Consider the following 22817-nt stretch of genomic DNA (forward strand, 5'->3'; position numbering starts at 1 on the left):
TACACGATGTTTTCCATGTGTCTCAGGTTAAACCTCTCCGGTCCAGTCCTCTGTGCCCGCCTTCCAGGCCCCCTCCTCCCCCCCGGCTCGTGGACGGTCTGCCGGCTTACTCGATCACCCGTATCATGGATTCTCGGCGGCGGGGGCGTGGCTTCCAGTACCTGGTGGATTGGGAGGGCTATGGCTTGGAGGAGCGGTCCTGGGTCCCTCGGGCGGCCATCCTGGACCGGCGCATGCTGCGGGCGTTCCATCGTCTGCATCCGGATAAGCCTGGTGGGTCGCCGGGGGGCTCCCGTTGAGGGGGGGGTACTGTCATGGTCCCTGTGCCTCACCAGCTGATTCTGTATTAGGCAACGTGTTTTCTCTCTCTCTCTCTCTCTCCTGCCGGGGCGATGCTCATTATGGGCTCCCGCCCCTGGCCCACGCACCTGCTGCCGATCGGGATAATCACAAGGCCGATTTAAGACAGCAGCACTGTGTCACTCGTCGCTGGATCGTTGAGTTATCAGCATCTATCCCGGACCTTTCCCTGCCTGCCTGTCATCCCGTGGACGAGTGAGTGGATGGTGTTTCCCCAGTGTGGGGAGTGAAGAGAGAGAGCCTTTGGAGGACGTCAGATTCCCGTCTTTTCCCTCACATACCCCGGAACCCTGGACCCCCCTCCCCTCCCTCCAGCACTTTGTAAATAGCATCACCTGGTGTCGTTGTGTAAATAAAATCTGTAAATCCTGTAAGGAGTCCCGTTCTGCGCCTGAGTCCGTTAACTGAAACCTGACACAAATAGTCAAATTAAAGCTTCTCAAATGAAAATAAAGTTTCTCACATCACTGCAACATTAACATCTTTTACTTTTGAGATTAAATTAAATGTTCTGCATGCTTATATTTTGAACTCAAGGAAAGGGGCTTGTGAAAAGTAAATGCAAACTTTCTTTCTACAGTGGACTTGCACTTCAGAGTGAGAAATAATAAAACAGCTGTCACTGCTGTGCTGAAAAAATGTTTCTACACTGAAAAATTCATCAGGAATACATAAAGAATCTGACCTTTAAGCAGAATCAACAATCACACTGATATCAATGAAATCTTATCATTGTCCTTCCCTAAATGTCATGAACCTTTTTCCCAATGGGCTTATGCTAGAGACAATAATAGACACTATATACTCCTTGTAGAGTATACTCTATACTGCTGGTTTTCAAACCTGTTTCTGGAATACCCTATCCACAGCCAAAAAAGGTTCATGCCCCATATCCCACAATTTGCACGACTCATTAACCATAAAAAGGATCCAAGTTAAACTGCAGTGAAATAAAGGTCAGCACAGTAGCATCTGCAAACTCCAAACTGGTTTTTTTTTCCTTTGTAAATACTCTCCATTCAACCCAGTTTCAATCGATATTTTTCTCCTCGTGGTCCATTCCCCGCTAGTAGGGCCTGCTCTACTGTTTGAGAACCACTGGAGTGAGCCTTAGCTGTAAGGCATTCACCAATCTTTTGCTACACAATCTTTTACTGAACTAAACTCAAGCTAAACTCAAATAGATTGAAGAAGACTCTCATGTCAAATCTTTTCTGCACACTATGGCTGGACGTGCTGCTAACTGCCCACAGAGAGGCCCCATATCGCTCTGTTCACCCTATCTGTCACTCAAACGCTGATCCAATCTAACAGGAGAGCCGAACTCCTCCAAACACCCGTGGAGATAAAATTTAAATCTGCATGAAAGCACAAATTTGCGATTCAATTACAAATTCTCTCCAGTCGGACACATTCCTGCACGTCACCAGACATGGTCAGAGGTGCTGAAGCTTCTCTCTCTGGCAGACTCTGATAAGACTATGTGTCTGAGGTGATATTTCTCAGCAGTGAGATCAAACAGCTGTCCGGTTGTCAAGGTAGAGGCCTGGATCTAAGCGTTGCTAACCAACTCATCCTCAGAGATCTCGTGCATCCTGATTTATGCCATGTGTTCAGTCTTTTGGCAGTGACTATTGCAACCATGTGGCACACCCAGCGTCATAGGCTCCTGACCCTTTATAAGCGAACTGTCTCCCCCAGTGCCCACGTATCCCTCTCTTGGCTGCAGATGTTTTAATATCAACCTTCCTATTTATATCACTGAGGGAGGATTTAATATTAGAAACACATCAGAGTGTAACACAAGACAATTCACAGCAACAACACAAAGTGCAGCGATTCAGACCATCCACAGCACTGAATCAATCAATCAATCAACAGCTGTAAAACTGTCTTAACCTTTATAGAGACAGGATTTACTTATTTTTAGCTAGTGATCTGAGTGCTGTGCACATCCTCCCTTCGTTCAACATGTCTACCCTGATTATATATGCTCTGACCAGTTATTATTGCCAGGGACTGAAATTGAAACCAGGTTCCAGTTGCCAAATTGTTCCACATAGTCCAAACCTTTGGAACTGTACGCCTCCAAGATCAATCAGTTCCAATAGAAATGCTGCCATATTTTTCTAACACAACCGTATTGCAAAACAATTGCACTGAACTCAAAGAAGTTGAGCCTATGCATGCATTTGTGCCTTTTTTCCTATCATCACAGCTAATAAACCTAAAAAAGGCCTGTAATGGCCTGCTTTTTTCCCAGGCAACAGACAACTGATCAGGAATCAATAGGAGAATCAATAAAGCATCTGACCTATAAGCAGAATCAATATTGGCTTGAGTGTCAGCATTTGTCCTTAATCACCACCAGTCACGGTGGGTGGGATTTGTAATTTGGTGATGAAAGAAAGAACTAATATTGTCAAATGGGTAATCAGTCAATGGGTAATCAATGCTGGTATGTACCAGTTGTGGATACTGGGATGGGATAAAGTTAGATAGAATCCAACTTTATATTCAGCTTCAAAAAGCAACACACAAAAATAAAAAATATACATTTGTGAAAGCACCATCATCACTGTCATCATTCCACCCAGTCCTCCTCAGTTAAAATGAGACCTTCATCATTACCCACCAACATTAAAACGACTTTCTCATCCTGAGCTTTCAAATATTTAATGGCACAAAAGACAGAAGAATTTGCCCACTATAAGGATCTGGATTGGTTCACACCTGTCTCCTTTGTGGTTTACAACAAGATAGCTGTTCTTATCATATCTCTTTGTATCAGTGTATTGTTGGCAGTGGTGGAAATAAATAAGCACGAATCTGATTTACAGGAAGCTGCACTACTGTGATGAAGAGCCTGCATTTATCAGGTGCATCATTTGTTGATGTTAAAAGGTTTCACAGCAGGATTTCGTGAAAATGTAGACCTATCCCGTCACAAAAAATATACGTGTCAAGATGTACCATTACTGGTGTGGTTGCTTGGACCATATACACAAAATGTATATGGTTGCTGTAACCTTACCCAGTTACCCTGCATTTAGGCCTATGTTCGTGATTAATATTTTAATCTACAAAATTCCAAAACAGTTCTCTGAAATTTGTGGAAATCTAAGGCACTATCTTCAAATAGTATTTATTTTGGTCCTTATAAAGCATATTTGTTTAGCTGCAATCTGCAAATGGTGTTTTTGCGTTAAAAAGGTTTTTTTGTTTTTTTTTACCAATCATGGAGTTCCAGCTTTATTAACAATGTGACTAAATTTTGGCCTTCAAAATTTAGATATTTTAAATTTCATCACTTATTTTCCAGCTTTAGGGAGTATTACTCTTGAGCATTGGCCATGCTTGTTTTTTTAATATTTGATATTTTCTATTTATGATTTATTGACAACACAGGAGATGGCTTGCTGTGCTTCTTTTCAGTCTGAAAGCCCAGGAAGACTCCTACCTGTGAGCCCTACATTTACAATATGGCAGATCAATGGGAATTCATGAATAGAGATACGGTTCAGAGTATCACAGTTACCCAGAAGGAGCTTGGAAATAGCTTTTGAGACCATATGTCGTAGATTTCCTTTTGGTTTTACCGTATTCACTTGCATTCACTTGCAAGACGGTCCATAGACGAAAAGTGTCAGTTTTAACTGCAGGTATACGCAATAACATAGTTGGCATTCCCCCTTTATTAAAAAAGCAATAAATGTATAACATCGAATAGGATTAAAAAAATAAAAAAGAAGAAGGGTGAAATGAATCTGAATGGTTTCATGATCGATGCACGCACACGGACACACGCGCATTCATTCGGACCTCAGTCTAAGCTTAAATTCTAGCATCATGTGTAAATACTTTCATTTTTCAAAGTATTTCTCATGCACAAACTGATAAAACTGGGTATACGTGCACTTCGGGTTGACAGTTAACTGTGCGCAAAAATCACCTGAGAAACCAGCCTGCGCTTTCTCCACAGGGAACACCTCTGAAAGCCCAGTATAGGAAGAGCTAAAGACACGACAACGCATGCTTGTGTTAATTACACCAAATGCAACACTCACGTCTCTGAAGCGATTCCAGTGTTTGATCTTACGGCTGTACTGGGAGATGGTTGACAGCCATTGCTCATCTTCCATGAAATTCCCGGCTTTTCCTGCCTCTTTCCCACTTTTCACGTCCACCTGGAGCGAGACGCCCACCAGCAGACACAGGCAAGCAATGATTCTCACAGCCACCATGGTGCTCGGGCAGTGTGGTCTGGGATGTATCCTCTTGCTACTGCTGCTGCTCCTGCCGCTGTCCTCCAGCCAATGAGCCACATACGAGACTGCTGCTGCTGCCTCAACAGACTGAATGGAAATGAGAGAGAGAAAGAGAGAGAGAGGGAGGGAGAGAGGGAGGGAGAAGGAGAGTTAAAGGGGAGATTAGATCCTGCGCTAATCATTTATTTGTGCTCACTTTGAATCATTATTTCAGCGTCTTCTTGTTGTTGTTTGATTTACTTTTTCAGCCCACACACAAACACACACTCACACACTCAGAAATCCTAACAGTCACACTGTAAATGAATCATACAAGTAGAATAAATGTTTTCTGGAAGAATGCCATTTAGCCTACGCCTACAGCTGGGTTCAGACAGTGAAAAGGAAATGAGAGGAAAATTGCTGCAATTTAGTTGATATTATAAGGAATTAGTGCCCACAACATGGTTCCTCGGACTACCAGTGGTCACTGAAGAGTCCCAAACGGCCTCATATCAACCGAGGTTTCATTTATGTTAAAATTAGCACCGGGAGAGGATGCCAATGTCAGAATCATATATTATCTCACTCTAAAATGTGACATCAGATATAAATGGACTCAAAACAATGCTTATTGTATTATATTGGATGTGTCATTACAGAAAATTTCATGATTCGCAACTTATTCCCTTTTCCCAAAACCTGAATGTGATGTTTTCAAGTTTATTAAATGTTGACTTGTGAAGGTGCTAGTAAGCAGTGCCGGGTATCCCTCTTTTCAGTTAACTGACAGAATGAAGACTGGTGCCATTGTTTTTATCAAACTCTCTGACAAGAACAAATGAAGGAAGCAATCATCACAGCGTAACACACAGTCAGTTAAACATCAGGCATCTCAGCCTGTCCACCTGGAAAGCTTAAACCTCTGTGAATCAATTTCATCTGCTTTGATGCAAATGAAAGTGACAAGAAGTGTAGTGAACAGGCCTTTGAGTGAAACAGTTTGTCTTGGCTACGCTTTGTTTAAAACTTGCCTCTAACTGGCTGCCCATTGCAGACAGAAGGTTAAAACAGCAAATGGGTGGTGCTTCTGTGCAGAGATGACCATATAAGATACAACCACAATCTCAGACTAAGATGACTCAGATACATGGACAATGAGCACAAACCAGTTTGCAGACGAGCCTGGGCCTTTGCTAGCTATGGCAGGTTGGTAATACAGTACACTGGAAATTTAACATTTCTTTGAACTGTGTTGAGTAAACGCTCAACTGTTATTGAGTAATGTAACAATTTGTGCTGCCAAAGTGATTTTATGAAGTTATGAGTTAGCGTACTTATATACTTTATATACCTTCAGCAACACATGGGAAACACTAGCTGCCTCATTATTGTGTTGTGCATATAGATTTCCTAGTAGCTTAATCTATAATTATAAATCAACCTTTCTGATGTTGAAATGCTGAGACTTTCATTGGTTTGACTGCCTGCACCAAATGATGTTGTAAAGATGGACTGTGGAATGAAACAAGTTTAAATGTGTTGCGTTGCGGCTTTTATCCCCCATTCTTTATGACCTCTAGTTCTGCTGTAGCTGCACATCATCTTAAGTCTATCCACGTTATTCCTGCTGCTGCCTAAACTCTGCATGCCCTCTCCTCCTTCGCTCCCTCTGCTGTGCATCCCATCCCCATGAAGATAAACCTAATCCAGCCCTCTGCTCAGATTCATTTATGTTTAAGATTACCAATATTGTCCGTGGCTGAGTAGCCAGGGGGCAGGATCACATTTCTGGGATGCTGCTTAGCAGGCCAAACCAACTCTGACATTGCCATCAAAATAGTTGATGTGGCAGTCGCAGGCTTTCCTGACTGTGCAGAGCTCGCGAACTGCGATGCAAGGGCAACAGGAGAAATGTCCCACAGTGCCAGCCTGCTGCGCACATCAGGAATACAAGGTGGTGGACATGATGTATTAATCAAGAGGTCGTCATTACTCACTTCTGGATGAATGTGCTGCAGATTAATGGTTACACAGCTGATCTGGGTCACCTAGAATTATTTAAAGACTCTATTCTGCTTTGCACCATTAGCTTTTAAAGATTTGTTTTTAATTTAAGAGGTTATTTGGAAGCATCTCTTTGGATCCTTGCAAAGGAAGTCTCCTATGGGAATCTTCAATGTGAATGAAAGGGAAAAAAACAAATAGAAAACATGCTGATGAGAGCTGTTCATTGGTTCAGATAACAGGCTTTAGGGAAAAGACTCCAAAGAGCCTTATTTTATTTATTTTAATTGCAGACAGTTTTTAAGAGTGCTGCTCTTCTATATACGAGTAGCAACACAGGGTCCGAGTGTTTTTACTTCTCTGAAAATCAAATACTTAGAAACATGTCTTACTCAGATGTGAAGAAACACCTCAGATTATCATGTTAGTTAACTCAAAGTGTCATGCTCTCACACCCTTCTGTGGCCAAGAAATATTTATTGCTGTTGGATGTTTTATAGTCATTTTTGATGACAAGAGGCACTTTAAAATAAATATACCAACCAAGAAGACAATGCTGTATGTATATAAACCCTTTTATGTTATTCAGAGCCATCAACACATGGCCGAATCACATCTATTACAGCCTTTCACAGAACAGAGCTCACGGTAAAGTAGACTACAATGCTCTTTAATGTGCTTAACATGACAATATTCATGCTCATTTAACCAAAACATGTATAATCACACATATCAAAAAGCACAATGTGAAGCCTCTTGCATCTTAAACATAAAAGCAGCTCCATGCAACTTGTTTAACATCTTCTTCTACACATCAAGAGTCACGCTGTGGAAGAGTGCCTTTAATTGTAAAGGGATTAGCTGATGGCATTGGTTCCTCCTGCTCCTCTCTAGGCAGATAAACCATATCAATCCTCCACCGAGTGTAATCAGTCTACACAAAAGGAGCAGAGGGACGGGAAGCTTCATTTGAATATCAGGCAAGACTCCATGCAGCAAAAAACTTGAAGGCTTCCTTATCTGTTAATATTTCCCATCCACAAATGTAAACAACGCGTCTCTTTTCTGTCTCACAAACAGCTTGTGAAGCTCAACAGGAGCTTTGGACCTTATCACAGATGTACATTTGTTATAAGTGATGTAACCGCTCCGTAAAGATCACTTCAGGAATTTCTGGTACACAACAATTCATTTCAGAAGGCAATGGTTGGATGGAAAAGACATTTGTTTATTCCTGACAAATCAAAACAGAATATACAGCACGAGAAAACAACCAAAATCCTAATTTTCCAAATGAGTTCAACATAAGATTCAGGAAAGATGCTGTAACGTCGTGTCCGTGTCCAGCTGTCAGGAAAGAACTTCTTCATCAGCGAGCATTTCTTAACATTTCCAATCCTGCTGTCGTGTTCATCAAAGACCTGCAACACATAATCAGAGATGAATTTTGTACTTTAAAGCACCACCAGGGCTGCAACTGACCGTTATGTTCATCTAAAAATTAGTCTGCTGATTTTCTTTCATTACTTGCTTATAAATTCTCAGATGTCTTGAGCCACCTTTTAAAGTCTTTTTATTTTCCTAAGAAAATGGGAGAAGCAACTTTTTAAAATGTGTCCAAGCGTACATACAATTTGAACAAGCTTGAAAGTCAGTATTTGGTATGATTGTTTGATTAAACTATTTTCTGCATTTATAAATCCATTCATCCGTACAGCCTGACAATGATAGAGCCTCCACTGTGTTTTAAGGATGGCTCTACACGCTCAGTGTTGTACTTCCATGTATGGCGATGACGATTTGAAGCAAAAATTTTAAATATGGATGTGTCACTTAGCAAGACCTGTTGCCACTGGCAACACAATGGCTTCTTGACAGCCACTTTCACTGACATCTTCTCCGATGAGATTTTGGCAAACAGGGTCAGATGCACCTCTCAGGTCCTGTGTCAGGTCTTTGCTGGATCTTTTCCAGTTTCTTAAGGACATGAGTTTTGGATACTGTTCATCTGCTCTAGATTGTTATATAGACCTGCCACTTCTTTTCCACCCTCCACTTGTCCAGTTTCCTTAAATTGCTTAAGGACTCACTGCACATCATGCTGAGATACGGCAGGTTTTCAGTTAATAGCACTTTGGGAGTGACCTTGTTGGTGCAAAAACTGTCTGCCTGTCAAACTGTGTTACCTTTGGCATTTGTTGATTCAATTAAAGAAATTCTGTATTTTTATTGCCAAGTTGTCTGTTATGTGTGGACAATACAGGCTCATCCCTTGAATAAATTGCTCTTTTACCCTTGAATGATTCATAGGTGAGCATTAAGTTGCTTAAAAAGCAGCCGATGTCCAAAGAAAAACTTTGAAAGACCTTCCGAGATCCTGGAGAACCCTTGCTCACGACCACTTTAAAAAAAAAAATACAAGATAGTTCTCCTTGGAAGCAAAATATAAAGAAATGATGGGTGGTTCAAGACTTTTGCACACTACTGTACAGGTGACTTTCTAAGTCAGTTACTTCATGCCCATATGCAATTATGCAATACAAATGTACAGAAAATAAAAATAAAAAAGGGACCCTAACACCACAGTAAAGGGCATTAAGGCATGAAATATTGATAAAGTAACAAACTACTTGTTTTCTTACAAAGGTCCCCTCTGTGGTTGTTTTTGTGTGTGTGTGTGAATTGTGTATGTCCAGTTGGAGGTACCCAACGACACGGTGAAGAAGAAAAAAAAAGCAAATAGCCTGTAAACAGGATCATGGACAGGAAATCCCATCAAAAGAAGATATTTTGAGAAAATAAACCACACGGGGAGACATTTAATAAGTAATCCTTAGTGACTTACAGCTGTAAGTAGAGCTGCTATAAATGTGTATAGATTTAATTCAATAGGATTCAAACTGGGTCACTCAGCTATTAAAAGTGCAAAGTTAGTTGAGAGCAGTCTGACAGCAGTTTGCCTTTTCCTGGCAAGTACTGAAAGCTGCTGTTTTCCATTGCAGGCAGCTGCTGCAGAGGTGGAAGAGAGTGTAGCACCTTTTTCAATTAAACGTGCACAATAAACAGAAGATGGCAAATACTCTGAACTGTGACACGTTCGGTCTCAGTACAGGGTTTCATTTTTACTCAGTATTATTAAGCTTATACCGGCTATTATAAATAACAAATCCCCATCAGCTGCACTTTTATATACTAACAGTAAAAAAAACAATTGAGTATTAAGTGATGCACTAAGGAATTTCACATTGCGTGATAAACAGATGACACAACATTTATAACTTTTGTATAAGCATCCTTCGCATTTAGTGCTGAAATAAGAGTGTTGACCATCATCTGTGCTTGTGTTATTACATTATTTAGTTCTGTAAAGCAGCTCTAGTGATACAGTAACAGCACTCACCCACCTCTGCAGTGCTCTCCGGAACAGTTTAGCAACCTTGAGCATTTTTGATTTTATGAAACACCACCTTACAGTTTCCTTTGACTCTTAGTGCTTTCATTGTTCCTTCCTGGCCTAATATGCAGATATATTCATTCAAAAATCATTCATAAAAATAGACCATGAAGCACTGGGCTGCACATCTTAAAAGAAGAAGAAGGTCACAAGTACTCCAGTCACCAGTCAACCCAGTATTAATACTTTACTGGACCCCCTTCTGCCTTAACAATTGCCTTAATTCTTTGTGGCTAGACTTCGAAAAGTTGCTAAAAACATTCCTCAGAGATTTTGGTCAATGTTGACATAATAGCATCACATATTCAAAACTGCTCTATTAGATAGAGATCTGGTAACTGTAGAGGCCATTTGTACACAGATAAGTCACTGTTATGTTCAAGAAACATTGAGATCATTTTGAGCTTTGTGGAGTGGTGTGTTATCCTGCTGGAAGTAACATTCGGAAGACAAGATGGACACGGTAAGTAGACAAAAGGCACAAAGTGTACCAAGAAAATATCTGGCACACAATTACACCACCACCTCCTCCCCAAACCTTTGATACAAGGTAGGATGGATTCATGCTTTTATGTTGTTTACCCCTAATTTTAACTCTACCATCCAAGCGTTGTAGCAGAAATCGAGACTCATCACACCAGTCAACATTTTTTCCAGTCTTCTGGTGAGCCTGTGTAAATTGTAGCCTCTGTTTCCTGTTTTTAAGTGACAGGAGTGACACCCGGTATGGTCTTCTGTTGGTGTAGCCCACCTGCTTCAAGGCTTGGGGTGTTGTGTATTCTGAGATATTCATCTTTATAGCTTGGTTGTAACAAGTGTTATTTGAGTTACTGTTGCCTTCCTATCGCTTGAAGCAGTAAGTTCATTCTCCTCTGACCTCTGGCATCAACAAGATATTTTTGAGAGCTGCTGCTTGCTAGATACTTTATCTTTTTTTCAAACTATCCTTTGTAAACACTACTGATGCTTGTGTAGAAAAATCCTAGCAGATCAGCAGTTTCTGAAAAGTAACTTAAAATCACCTTTCTTCCCCATTCTGATCCTCAGTTTGAACTTCAGCAGGTCATCTCCACCGTGTCTGCTGATTGTGTATACACATCTGTCAAACATCTGGTAGATTTAGTCCTTTGCCAAACGTTTCATCATTTATCATTTACTACACAAAAATGTCAAAACGTTCACTAGCTACTGCTTCTTAAATGTGAGGATTTAATGACTGTTCTCTTTCATATTACTGTAAATGGAACATATCTAGATTTTGAGAGGCAATTTGGGTCCTTATATGCAACATGTTCAACAATTCCTGACATTTCATAGCTTAAAGTATAATTTTTTTTTTTAAGTAACAGAATGTAACTGGTGATGATAATCCCCATTTTAAAATCTTGTAGTGCTAAGTGTACATAAAGTAAACAGTAGCTCTGAATGACTTCTTACTGTTCAAACACTTTAGGCTTTTTGCCTTCCCTCCCTCTGTGAATGCCTCCAGCAGTAAACAGACATGGACAGCTGCAGGCAGCCTCCAGACTCAGCACTCTGAATGATAAAGAGCTGGTGCAGGGATCACCTGCCTTTTTGCTAGAGACACATATTAGACATTTCAAATACTCTAGCCTTGGCTCTCCATCAAGGCCCCGTTTACGTCTATTAGTGACAGAGTGATCAGTGTGAAATTCAGTCGGTGGTGACACACGACTGGAGAGTCAAACATAAGAGAGTTTAAAAAAGGCACGCCGTCATATTTCACCCATAATGATATCCAGTTTCGAAATTTCAGTTTTGTCTAGCAGGATTGTTTATAGAGCACCTTTCTACTTCCCGTGAACACAAGTGAATAAGTTCATACAACTGGATTCAAGTGTGTTAGAGGAATACACGGCACAAAAAGGCCCAAACCACCTTTCGATATGTCATATTTGATTTAAAATATTATTTGTATCAGTCTGAGTGTACACTGAGCAAACCTTACTGTGACCTTAAAAAGTAATTAGGCACTTAATTGATTTGATGCATGTCATTAGTTACTCCAAGCATGCAAATCAAACATATCTACTGTATTAAAGGTCATGTCTGTCAGCCAAAATCTATTTTTTCCCCCAGCAGACGTTAACGCTTTCCATATGGAAAGAAAGCTTAATTTCTAATTACCCTATGAAAAATTCCAAAGTGTGGCTCTGAATATCAAAATCCGAAATGTACTAAAAAGAAAAGAACAAAAAAAAAAAAAAAAAAACTGACAGTGATCAAGTAAAACCCATTTAAAAACTGGCTTTTGCATTTAAAAAGGCTACTTTGAACATTGCCATGAAATTAACTATGCAAATCGGGTTGGGGGAGCGGGGGGTACAATACTTGGTCAAGATAACAAGACTTCAGTTACCAAATGTGATATGAATTTCTTATTACTGAACAGTTCAGTGCAAGTTCTAAAAGTGTTGCAGGCGCAACGAAATGATTGCTTTTGCTTTCAATCCTTTTAAAAATCACAAAAACAAATTGGCTGGAAAATAAGGTTTTATCAGCTTGTTTTATACTGCAAAGGCGCATTTTCAGTGGGTGTCGTTTACCGCCCTTCTAAATGCTTATCAGTGCATGTAAACAAGCACATGCACACATGCCTGCATAAACAGCTAAAATGTGTAACGTTTTAATTAAAATCCCATCTCCTCTGTCCCTTTAGATCGTTAGAAATAGAGACGCAGATCCACAAAGGGAAAGAGGTCGCTGGTAACACCAACACACGCAGGGGTCTCATTTATCAGTCTTATTTAAATTGGCTCATGCTAGTTTTGAAATCTTAAGGGTCTAGTTGGATGTTCTCACTGCAGGGACTGCGGAGATGACTAATTAGGTAGAGGGATGTGGCAGAGACAGAAAAAACTATGTATGTCGGGCAGTGCGTAAGCAAGCTCACCCACACGGACATGCAAAGCCACATTTAACTATGTTTACAGATAAGCCGTGACATTCTGACCACTCAGATGAAACGTAAAATTGCTTACGTTGTGACAACAGGGTGTCATGGTGTAGGAAATATGACATGTGGTTTCATAGCCAAAATAAAGTTATTTTTCTGACTAGGACCTTATGGGGCATTACTAGGAATGTTAGCAGTACAATAAAGGCTGTTTTTGAAAAATGTGTAACTGTGTCCAGTCAAGAAACAATTGTTTCAGATATTTCTGTTTAATATGTTTGTCTCTGTGTGTAGACAACAGCTTTGCAAAAAATTGCAACAGATTAGAAACTCTTAGCAGACTGATTTTGTGTTATTGCCGTTTTATCGCCAACCTAATGTACCAAAGGTTCTTTGAAGAGAACAACTGACTGCGAGTGGTTGGAGATTTGGTCACCATCGCAGGCTGAGTAGTCATGATCATGCCACGATCTTCAACTACTGTTTTTCCTAGTTTGATTGGAGCATTAGGCCCTTGTCACACAGTCCTAGAGACCTATTGGCAAACATCTGGCAAGCACTGGTGGTTAGGGCAAAATGTATATTCTTTGGCTGGTGGCAAGTGCTTCCTGGAGGTTGTTGGCAGACACAAGGTGAAATTGGTCACAGTTTTCACTGCTTGCAACCAGTTTTAACGAGCAACTGTCTCCAACCTTGACTTGGTCGATATACATTTTTCCCTAGAGAGTGACGGTTGCAGGGGATTTACTGACCGGTCTTCTAGGCCTTTTTGGGACTTTAGCCTTACAGAAATCAAGTGATTTAAAGACAGACTGTAGTAATAATTTTTTCAGCAACTTTTTATATTATGTCCTATCTATATAAATAACAGACATAAAAAACATTTGCTAAATAATCTATACAATGTAGCAATCTATCAATCTTTTTGTGAGCAAATTCTTACTTGGACACATTTATAGCTGAAAACAGACTGAAAATTTATTAAATATTAAACACGAAGCCTTTAACTTAATTAAAACTAAATTACAGTTTCAAAAACCATTTACTAAATGTTTGCTTCCAACTTATCAATGTTAAATCTGGCATCCTAAATGTTACCCATGTTTCCAAATTTCCTGACATTTCATAGATAATTAACCAATTTATCAAGACAATATGAATGTCTGATAGTGAGAAATTATTCCTTCATTGCAGCCATAATCCAATATGCTCCCGATCTATACAGCTAAGAAGACATATGGCCATTTAAATAAACAGTCAGTCTGAATGCGTTATATTAAGTCTCAGGACAAATCGTATCTGTCTTCAGAGTCCGTGTCTACGGATGACGTATGTTTCCTCATGTGTTTTCAGTATAATCATTAATGCGGACATCTGTGCAAAACATCCTCAATCATGTCCCTGCCAAAAGAAAAACAGAGGCATAGTCTCAATGAATTCAATCAAATTTCAATTGCCTTGTGATGCTTTCTTTTTGTGCTTAGGAGCAATAGTATTGGCAAGTGTCAGAATTCTGTTATTAGCTGGAGTGCTTTTACGTTGGATGCAATCCTGACCCACTAAAAAGCATGCTGTCAAGAGCTCTGGGCATGATTAATTAGGTCCCAGGTCCTAGGTCGGAAAAGATCCCACTCCAAGACAATGAAATAGTGAGGGTATGGGCAGCTCAGCTGGCTAGTCTATATCCAATAACAAAATCTGCATGGAATCTGTGCAAGCAGCTTCAAGAAAAAAGAGAAGAAAAGAAAATCATGCCACTGCTGGGATGGGAGGGTGGATAGGACAGGGTTGCAAAGCTGACAAACAAAAAGACCCCTTTGTTTTTATCAGTGTAACTTTTGGCTGCCTGGCAATCACCCTCCTGCATTCCAAGCAGAGAGCATTGCCAGCTGAGGGGAAAGCGAAAATAAAAAAAAGGCTGTGACGGCAAAAGCAAGTGTCTGTATTCACTGACACTGTTGACAGTCGGGAGTGAAGACAAGGTTCATGTGGGAAAGGCAAAGATTTAAAGAAAAATGATGGAAAAAAAAAAGCTGGAGGAGAAAAAAAGGTCTGAAAGATCATATCGGTGATGCATTCATACTTTCATGAGGCAGTGCGTTGAAAGGATGAAAGGAAAGGTGTAAATCATGGCTATGACCTAGAGTACTGCAAGCAAGAGATTAGAGCAGCATGAAATTCAACCAGTGTTTGGACAGCTATAGAAGCCAGTTTGGCAGAAGATCTGCATTTGAATCTATTGGGATGCTGTGTAAAGTGTAAACATGAACAAGATGCAAAGATTGTAAATTGTTTAAGCCAAATATTTAGATGAAATTGTTACTGTGCTGCTGGAAACATTCCTCAAAGATTATGGTCCACATTGACTTGACAGCATCAGGCAGGTGATACAGACTGCATATACTTGATGCCAATCTTCCTTTCCATCACATCCCAGAGGTCCTCTATTGGACTGAGATCTGGTGACTGTGGTCACTGTGTGAAAACAGTGAACTCACTGTCATGTTTAAGAAACCACTAAGATGTTTTGAGCTTTGTGGCATGGCACAATTTGGTATTTATATTTCTGTGTAAAATCAACACCATAGGTATTTTGTAACAACAAACCCTTCTCTAACCCTACACTGTAACCTGATATGCACCTCCCTAGGGATATAACTACACATCCCCGTCGACAAAGCCAATACAGATAGAAATGTTGGCAACAGCACTGGCCACTTCCATAGGGTACGTCACTGGCTCTATGTAGATTCACTACAGCAGTATAAACTATGCACTATCCTGCTGACAGCAGCCAGCTACTGTTGTAGCTACTTTGGCCATTACAGAAATAGCTGAAGTAACTGCAAATTGCCTATTAATTTTCATAAACTATTCATTTTTACAATGATCAGGATTATAAGAGTGTCTTCTTCCTGTAACTTTCTGTTTCATTTGATATAAATATAAAAGTTATTAAAATTGTATACATTTTATGAGCTTTTTAGTCCTTAGGAATACATGAAAGAGCAAATGTTTTAATGTATAATCTTATCTTCAAATACTTGTCAGATAAATATACCAGGCCAAAAAAATGTGGAATAAAACTAAAAACTAAATAAAAACAAGTATCTGAAAATTCCATTTAACTAGATTTCTATGTTTCATTTGGGCACTGTGGTTTACAAAGTACATCTAATATTTTTTATTCTTCTCTATTAAAGGGATAACCATGACCCAATCTCCACCTCTCTGTTAACAGCCAAATGACTCAATCTATGCTGCCACCTACTGGACAGAACTATCACGAATGCTGCAGTGCTCTCAAAGCTATAAACTTTATTAATTTTCCCACCTCAGTATATGCTCACTCTTGCATGAGCTCAAGACAAGCTGATGCTCCCTGCAGAGCTGTAGTATCCAGTGCAGTCTGTTGAATATCTCTGGGACAGCTGGACAGTATTCAGCTCAAACTCTCCAAAACAATAAGCATCAAATTTCTGTAATGAAAACACATTAAATTCATAAACTTGTAACAATCAATCAATCCATCCATCCATCCATCCATCCATCCATACTTACATACATACAGTCAAGACTATTTCAGACAACCGTGTGAAACAACAAACCAGGACAACTTGTGTTGACATCAAACAGTCAGCACTGTGTTAGAAAGTTAAAAACTGCTTGTCAAATTCTATTGTGAAAACAAGGTAAGCTGTCGCAAACATGGTATTATCATATTTATAGGTGGCTGAGTGTTTGCCTGCTACCTTTGTGTCACTTCCAGAGGAAAAAAAAAACAGCAGCAACCAATGTTGTTATTCAAACAAAGACCTTCTCTGTAGAGGAGGGGAAGGTGAATGTCAGAGCTTTTCATCTCCAGTGTCGCATTTCAGTTGTCAAAACTCCACCAGGAAGATTTTTGCAACCTGACTCTGACAAGTGTTTTTTTTTTTTAAACAACACAAACAACCAAGAGTCTTTGAGCTGTACTGGTGCGTTATTTTTATTGATTTATTTATTTTTTAACCAAAAATAACAACTGCTAATAAAGTACATTCTTAAGTAGTGTTCCCTAATATTTCTGCCAAAATAGCAGGTTTTCAGTAGTCAGTCAGCACAGACTGTATATAAATGATGGACATAGAAACACACATTAATTTGTGGGCTCACTTTGAAGCCTCAACTTTAGAATTTTGGCAAGTTGTTTTTTTGAAAAGTGTCACTTTCATGTAGTGTTCAGTGTCTGCTGCAGACACTTTTTTAGGCCTGTCACGTCTTATTTTGTTCACTTTGTCCAGTTTTCTTAAGATTCTTTAAGGACACACTGCTTACCAGGCAGAGATATGCTAGGTTTTTGGCTAGTACCTAACTGGGAACCACCTTGCTGGTACAAAATATTATTTTATGCCTGTCAAACTGTTATTTTTAGAATTTTTCATAGACTGAATTAAAGAAATTGGAACAAATAATGTGTTTTTACGAGAAGCAATTTCTAACAAAGTGCCTAAAGACACAATTGAATATTGGTTGTTATGTGTAGGCAGCACTTGTTCATTCCTTGAACCTCTTTTATGATTGAATCATAGGTCAGTGTTAAGTAGCTTAACAAAATTCCTATATAGCCAATGTCCAAAAAAAACTTTGAAGGACAATCAGAAACCCTGAATAACTACTGCTCAAATCCCCTTTAAAAATTACAAGCTAGTCGAGGTTGGCTTCACTTTTCAGACCTGAGGCTCACTCCTCTTTTAATATAAAAGGTCTACAGCTGTGACACAAAAAAAATAGGTGGGGGGAACCAATTTTGACATATCACACTAGGAGAAGCACATGAGGTAATTGTTATTACTGGTTCAGTTTCAAGGTGGCAAAACAAGAGTGCATCAGTGTTTCCCAACTGGACATGAAGTCATAACTAAACACGATTTGAGCCTGGACTGCTGTGAAGCAGGTCAGGTGGTTTAACGTTAAATTACATAGCTCGTATCACAACTAATGTGAGAACATAATTGATTTGTCCCAGGTGAAATGAAAACACCTTTTCCCTAAAGAAGATAAATGTAAATCAGAACCAAAAATCAATACAATACTCTCAATTTTCATGTTTTTTTCACTAAAAGAGCAAAGAAGCAATTAACTGACAAGATCACATGGGACGAGCTATGGACAAGTCAACCACAGCTGGAAAATCTATACACAATATACTTTAAACAAAAACAATGTTGCATCAATTGGATAGTGTAATATTGCTGCAAGCTCCTGAACATAGCAATTAAGATGCATTTGTATTTATTTATTTATGCATTTTAGAGTTTTTATACATTTTCCCAATTAGTATATACACAAAATTCTAACACTGTATTTTATTTTTTCCCCAATTGAAACTATGCATATTGTGCCATTACAGTAAAATGTTTTTTTGAATGGACTGGCTTTTATATAGCACTTATCTAGGCTTTTTGACCACCCAAAACAATTTTTACTGTGGGAGGAAGCCAAAGACCCCAGAGAAAAGCACAAGGAGAACATGCATATGCCACAAGGAAGCCTCAGGAGTCAAGGAGACTCAAGCTAGCACCTGTCTTACTGTGGCGTTGGCACTACTAACCACTGCACCTCCATCCCGCCCAGTGCTGTTGCCTACCATATTGTTATTAACTGCAGTCAAGAAGTGAGTATGTGTCTCAATCCAGTAGTAAATTTCAACTAACCTTTAGTATGTTTTTGGCATCAAAAGCCTCTCTTTCATTGACGGTTTGACGTCCTGCTGCGCCTGTATCTTCCACTGTAAAAACACGAGAGTGTAAAGAACAAGCTGATCAATAAAGCACAGAACACACAGATACAGATATGTTATCTCAGTGATAAACTAACATGTTTACTTGAACCTGTCAGTGGCTTTACAACAGTACGAGCAAAATCAAGGACATTTAGTTAGTAAAATTAGTTTGTGAAATAGGGACTAAGAAGATGAAAAAAAAACTAAATTTTAATAGGGCTTATCCACAAGGCGGTAAACATGGTCAGCAGTGGCACAGTCTCTGTGTTGTGTTCCTGGTAAGCCCAGTACAAATTTGAGAACTGCTCCTGGACTTGATCCATGTCCAAAATGAATGAAGCTTTTGTCAGAGTACTTGGAAAACATGCAGCTCAGTGCACGTAAACAGAACTGTGGCCAAACAGAGAACTGCCTCCCCAATTCCTCTCTGCACAATTTTGTTGTCAGAATTGGTCAAGACTCTGCTTTGTCGTCACTGCAGCTACACTCCAAGCCAAAAGATAATGAGGGAAAATTGGCAAACATCCACTGGGTGGCAGCAATCAATACGATCCCAGCAGTTCAATAACTTCTCTACTATGCCTTCGTGCGAGTTAGGCTGGCATGTGTGTGTTTATGTCTTTACCTGTGGAGTCTTTTCTGAACAGAGTGTTCATCACAGTACCATGTAGCTTTACTCTGTCCCACTCTCGGACCATCAGCCCTGCAGAGACAAAATGCTCTACCAGTCTGTCTGCAATCACCTGCAACCTATAATGTGATTCCATTAAAATAGAACAGAGATTAAAGAAATAAAGTTAAAACAGTAAAATGTTGGATATTTGTAATGTTGTTATTTAACTATTCACTGATGTACTAACCTGTCAGATCCATCTCGAACATTGACCTTCACATACAAAACATCCACCACTGCTGGGTCATCATTCATGTACTCTATGCCTGTCACCTCCAGTGGGAGAGGTTTTCCTTCAGTGATGTCTCTAATGAAAAATCAGACAAAGAAAACCATTGTAGTGTAACACAAACTGTATTTTTTTAAATAAGTGAAACTGTCTGGGTATGTAAACAGCTAATCAAGGTAGTAAAGTACAGTGACACAGGTTCTCCTATTCAGAAATAAGGCTGGAGATACTTGGTCAGAAAGTTAACAACGATGCAACAATTCAATCCACACACTGCATTCATAACTCACTGAATTTACATAAAGATTTCCTGTCAATACCTGAGGTCAGAGGAGAATGGCCAGATTGCTACAAGCTGACAGCAAGGAAACAGTAACTTAAATAACCACTAGTTACAACCAAGCAATGCCGAGAGCATGTCTGAATGCACAACCGCAGAAGAGCACACTGGGTGCCACTCCTGTCAGCTAAAAGCGAGAAATTGAGGCCACAATTCGCATGTGCTCAACAAAATGTTACAAATGTTGCCTGGTCTGAGGAGTCCAGCGACATTCAAATCAGAGTAAATAAAATGAAAGCATGGATCAATTTTGCTTTGTATACAGTGGCTGGTGATGGTGTAGTGGTTTGGCTACTGTTTTCTTGGCACGTTTTGGGTCCATTAGTACCAATCTGAGAATTGCTACTGACCATGTCCATTCCTTTATTAGACAGTGTACCCATCTTCTGCTGACTGTTTCCAGCAGGATAATGAATCATGTCACAAAGCTTGATCATCTCAAACTGGTTTCACAAAGTTGAGTTCACTGTATTCCACTGCCCTCCAAAGTCAATAGAACCCAATTCAATAAAACTCTTTTGCCTCTTTTGCCTCGCCTCTGTCAGTGCTCCCCAGGCCGGCTGTGGCTACAATGTACCTTGCCATCAGCAGTGTGTGAATGTGTGTGTGAATGGGTGGCTGACTGAATGTGTAAAGCGCTTTGGGGTACTTAGGGACTAGTAAAGCGCTATACAAATACAGGCCATTTACCATTTCACCATTTTGGGTAGAATGATGGATTCTCATAAATGTGCAGCTGACAAATCTGCAGCAACTGGACCACAATGTCAGAGGAATGTTGTCAACACCTTGTTGAATCAACGTCATGAAGAAGGCCACTTTTTTGCTTTCAGAGGCCACTCTGAAAACAAAAAAGGATGCTTGAAAGGTGTAACTAATAACTGATGTATAAGCATACACCAATGAACAAAACATTTTTACCAACCCATAAGACTGACAGTTACAGATGATTTTTAAATGATTTTTCTCCTTTTTTAAAGAACCACATAAGTTTTGAAAATATGAACCAATATGAACAAATAGGTTCTCGAGCAGGATTCTGCTAGTCGATCCTAAGTGCACAGCAAAAGCTTTAAGGGAGGCAGCTTTTAGTTTTTTTGCAATGGAACAGCAGCTGGAAATGTTGAAATCTTTAAACTTTACCCTGGATTTTCATTAGGAAGGTTAAACATTACTTTGTTTTGCAATTTTATTGTTTTGGCTCTTTAAATCTATAAACTAGTGTGACATTATTTTATTAGGATTATTTTACTGATTGTTGTATAATTTATAATTTTGTGTTTCATTTTATAATGTTAGTATTTTTCAGTCAGTGATTGTTTGACATATACATTTTTTTTTTTACTGCTCTTATTTTATTTACTTATTTTTAGATCGCTTATGTTTAACATTTCATTCTGTTTCACAGTGCAATTTCTTTTGTAGTCATACACCAAAATCATTAAGTGCTTTGTATAATGCAATAACCTTGTTCGAGCCTTACCTGATGAAGTTTTGACACTCTTGGAGATGTTCACATGCTTTTCTCACTTCCATTTCATTTAACAGAGCCAAGGTGCCAATGGTCAAGTGGAGCTTTGCAGGGTTCTGAAATATGCTTTCCTCTACTCCATGATCCTACAGAACATGGAATTTGTTAATGGTGTAAAATGCTCTCCTTAAGCAATACATTGCCATAACTGCCCCTCACTATCACCAGTTATATTTTGGTTCCTTTTTACAGAAGATACCTGTGAACATTGCTTCAAAACCTCATCTTTAAATCTCAGGAATCCCTCTTGAATTTTTGAGTCGTTTAAAGGGAATGACAAAAAGTGTGTGAAGGGCTGCTTCCTCCGGAAATTCTCAACAAGGACCTCCACCCGAGTGACAGCAGATGAAACTGCAGTTTTGGTGGAACCTGTAATGACTGTTACACAATGAGAGAGTGGAGGGAAATGAGTGAAGGGAAATATCTTTTGCTCTCTGTTCAGTTTTTAAGTGACATTTGCCCTTAGTCCCCACCAATCTGCCCTTCCACTCCTTGTTTTGGGATGTTAATAGACGTCTTTGTGTCAAACTCCAGACGTTTACGCGTTTCTCCTTTTTTCCCAATGATGTATCTACAGAACACAAAGAAAACAGAGAAACACAGACAGACGTTATGCTGCTTACAGAATCTTGTATTATTTTCAGAAAGTGAAAGGTTAAGGACAACCAAAGCAAGGTCTACTGTTGATGACACACTTGTAAAGAACACTTGGGACATCGATGGCACAGCGATATCCTTTATCACTCTGTTCAATTAAGTGGGTATCACAGGTTTCATCTTCTCCAAGCTCTTCATCATCTAGAAACACAGAAATATACTCACATTTTTAAAAAGAAACTGTGCTAAAATCTGAAAGCATTATCTGGAGCTTCTTACAAACATGTATTTTACCTGTTAGCGGATAGTTCTCGACTTACCTGGTGGTCCCATGTAAGAAAACTCTTCCTCTTCCTCATAATGCTCTTCCTTAATTATATTCCTGCGGTATATTCTTCCATTTATATTTATAAGAGGAGGACGTAAGACATCCATACTGGTAAACTAGCTAGTGTTAGCAAACCTGTGCAAATCTGACAACAGAAACGACGGTTCAGGCGATACTGAGGTGACTTTTGGTGACGTCAAAAACACTTAATAGATAATATACTAGCTTGTCAGCTAAGTGAAAATTGTATAAAATAACAAAGTCTGTCTTTCAAAACTTATTTAGCTAGCTAGTTGGAACTGTCCTGGTTATTGACGTTTTAAATGTGTCGGAAAATGTGTTAACAGATCTACAAAAGTGATTGAACAAC

General features: G+C 39.4%; 2 protein-coding genes across 4 annotated transcripts in view; both read right to left on the reverse strand.

Moving 5' to 3' along the window:
* Positions 1-4699, reverse strand: part of LOC308391072 (testican-2) — a 55105-nt gene extending 50406 nt beyond the window's left edge. Inside the window, exon 1 of the mRNA XM_080873512.1 lies at positions 4428-4699. Within this exon, the coding sequence (XP_080729638.1) occupies positions 4428-4604 (177 nt within the window). The 5' untranslated portion in view covers positions 4605-4699. The remainder of the gene's footprint in view (positions 1-4427) is intronic.
* Positions 4700-7822: 3123 nt separating this feature from the next.
* Positions 7823-22774, reverse strand: ascc1 (activating signal cointegrator 1 complex subunit 1). 3 transcript variants are annotated; one of them, XM_080873746.1, is made up of 10 exons: positions 22440-22773; positions 22218-22320; positions 21996-22093; positions 21722-21900; positions 21475-21608; positions 19610-19729; positions 19375-19499; positions 18682-18755; positions 16320-16464; positions 7823-8035 (listed from the first exon to the last, which is right to left on the reverse strand). In XM_080873746.1, exons 1-9 carry the CDS (start codon positions 22552-22554, stop codon positions 16348-16350), a joined length of 1065 nt encoding a protein of 354 aa, XP_080729872.1. In that variant the 5' UTR covers positions 22555-22773; the 3' UTR covers positions 7823-8035; positions 16320-16347. The 3 variants fall into 3 exon arrangements, with proteins under 3 accessions (XP_080729872.1, XP_080729873.1, XP_080729874.1); XM_080873747.1 differs by lacking the exon at positions 7823-8035 and adding an exon at positions 8886-14386 and having other exon boundaries at positions 22440-22774; XM_080873748.1 differs by lacking the exon at positions 7823-8035 and adding an exon at positions 14397-15460 and having other exon boundaries at positions 22440-22774.
* Between the last annotated feature and the right edge of the window lie 43 nt (positions 22775-22817).

The sequence above is a fragment of the Rhamphochromis sp. 'chilingali' genome (assembly GCF_963969265.1).
Source record: "Rhamphochromis sp. 'chilingali' genome assembly, chromosome: 22".
Taxonomy (NCBI): Eukaryota; Metazoa; Chordata; class Actinopteri; order Cichliformes; family Cichlidae; genus Rhamphochromis; species Rhamphochromis sp. 'chilingali'.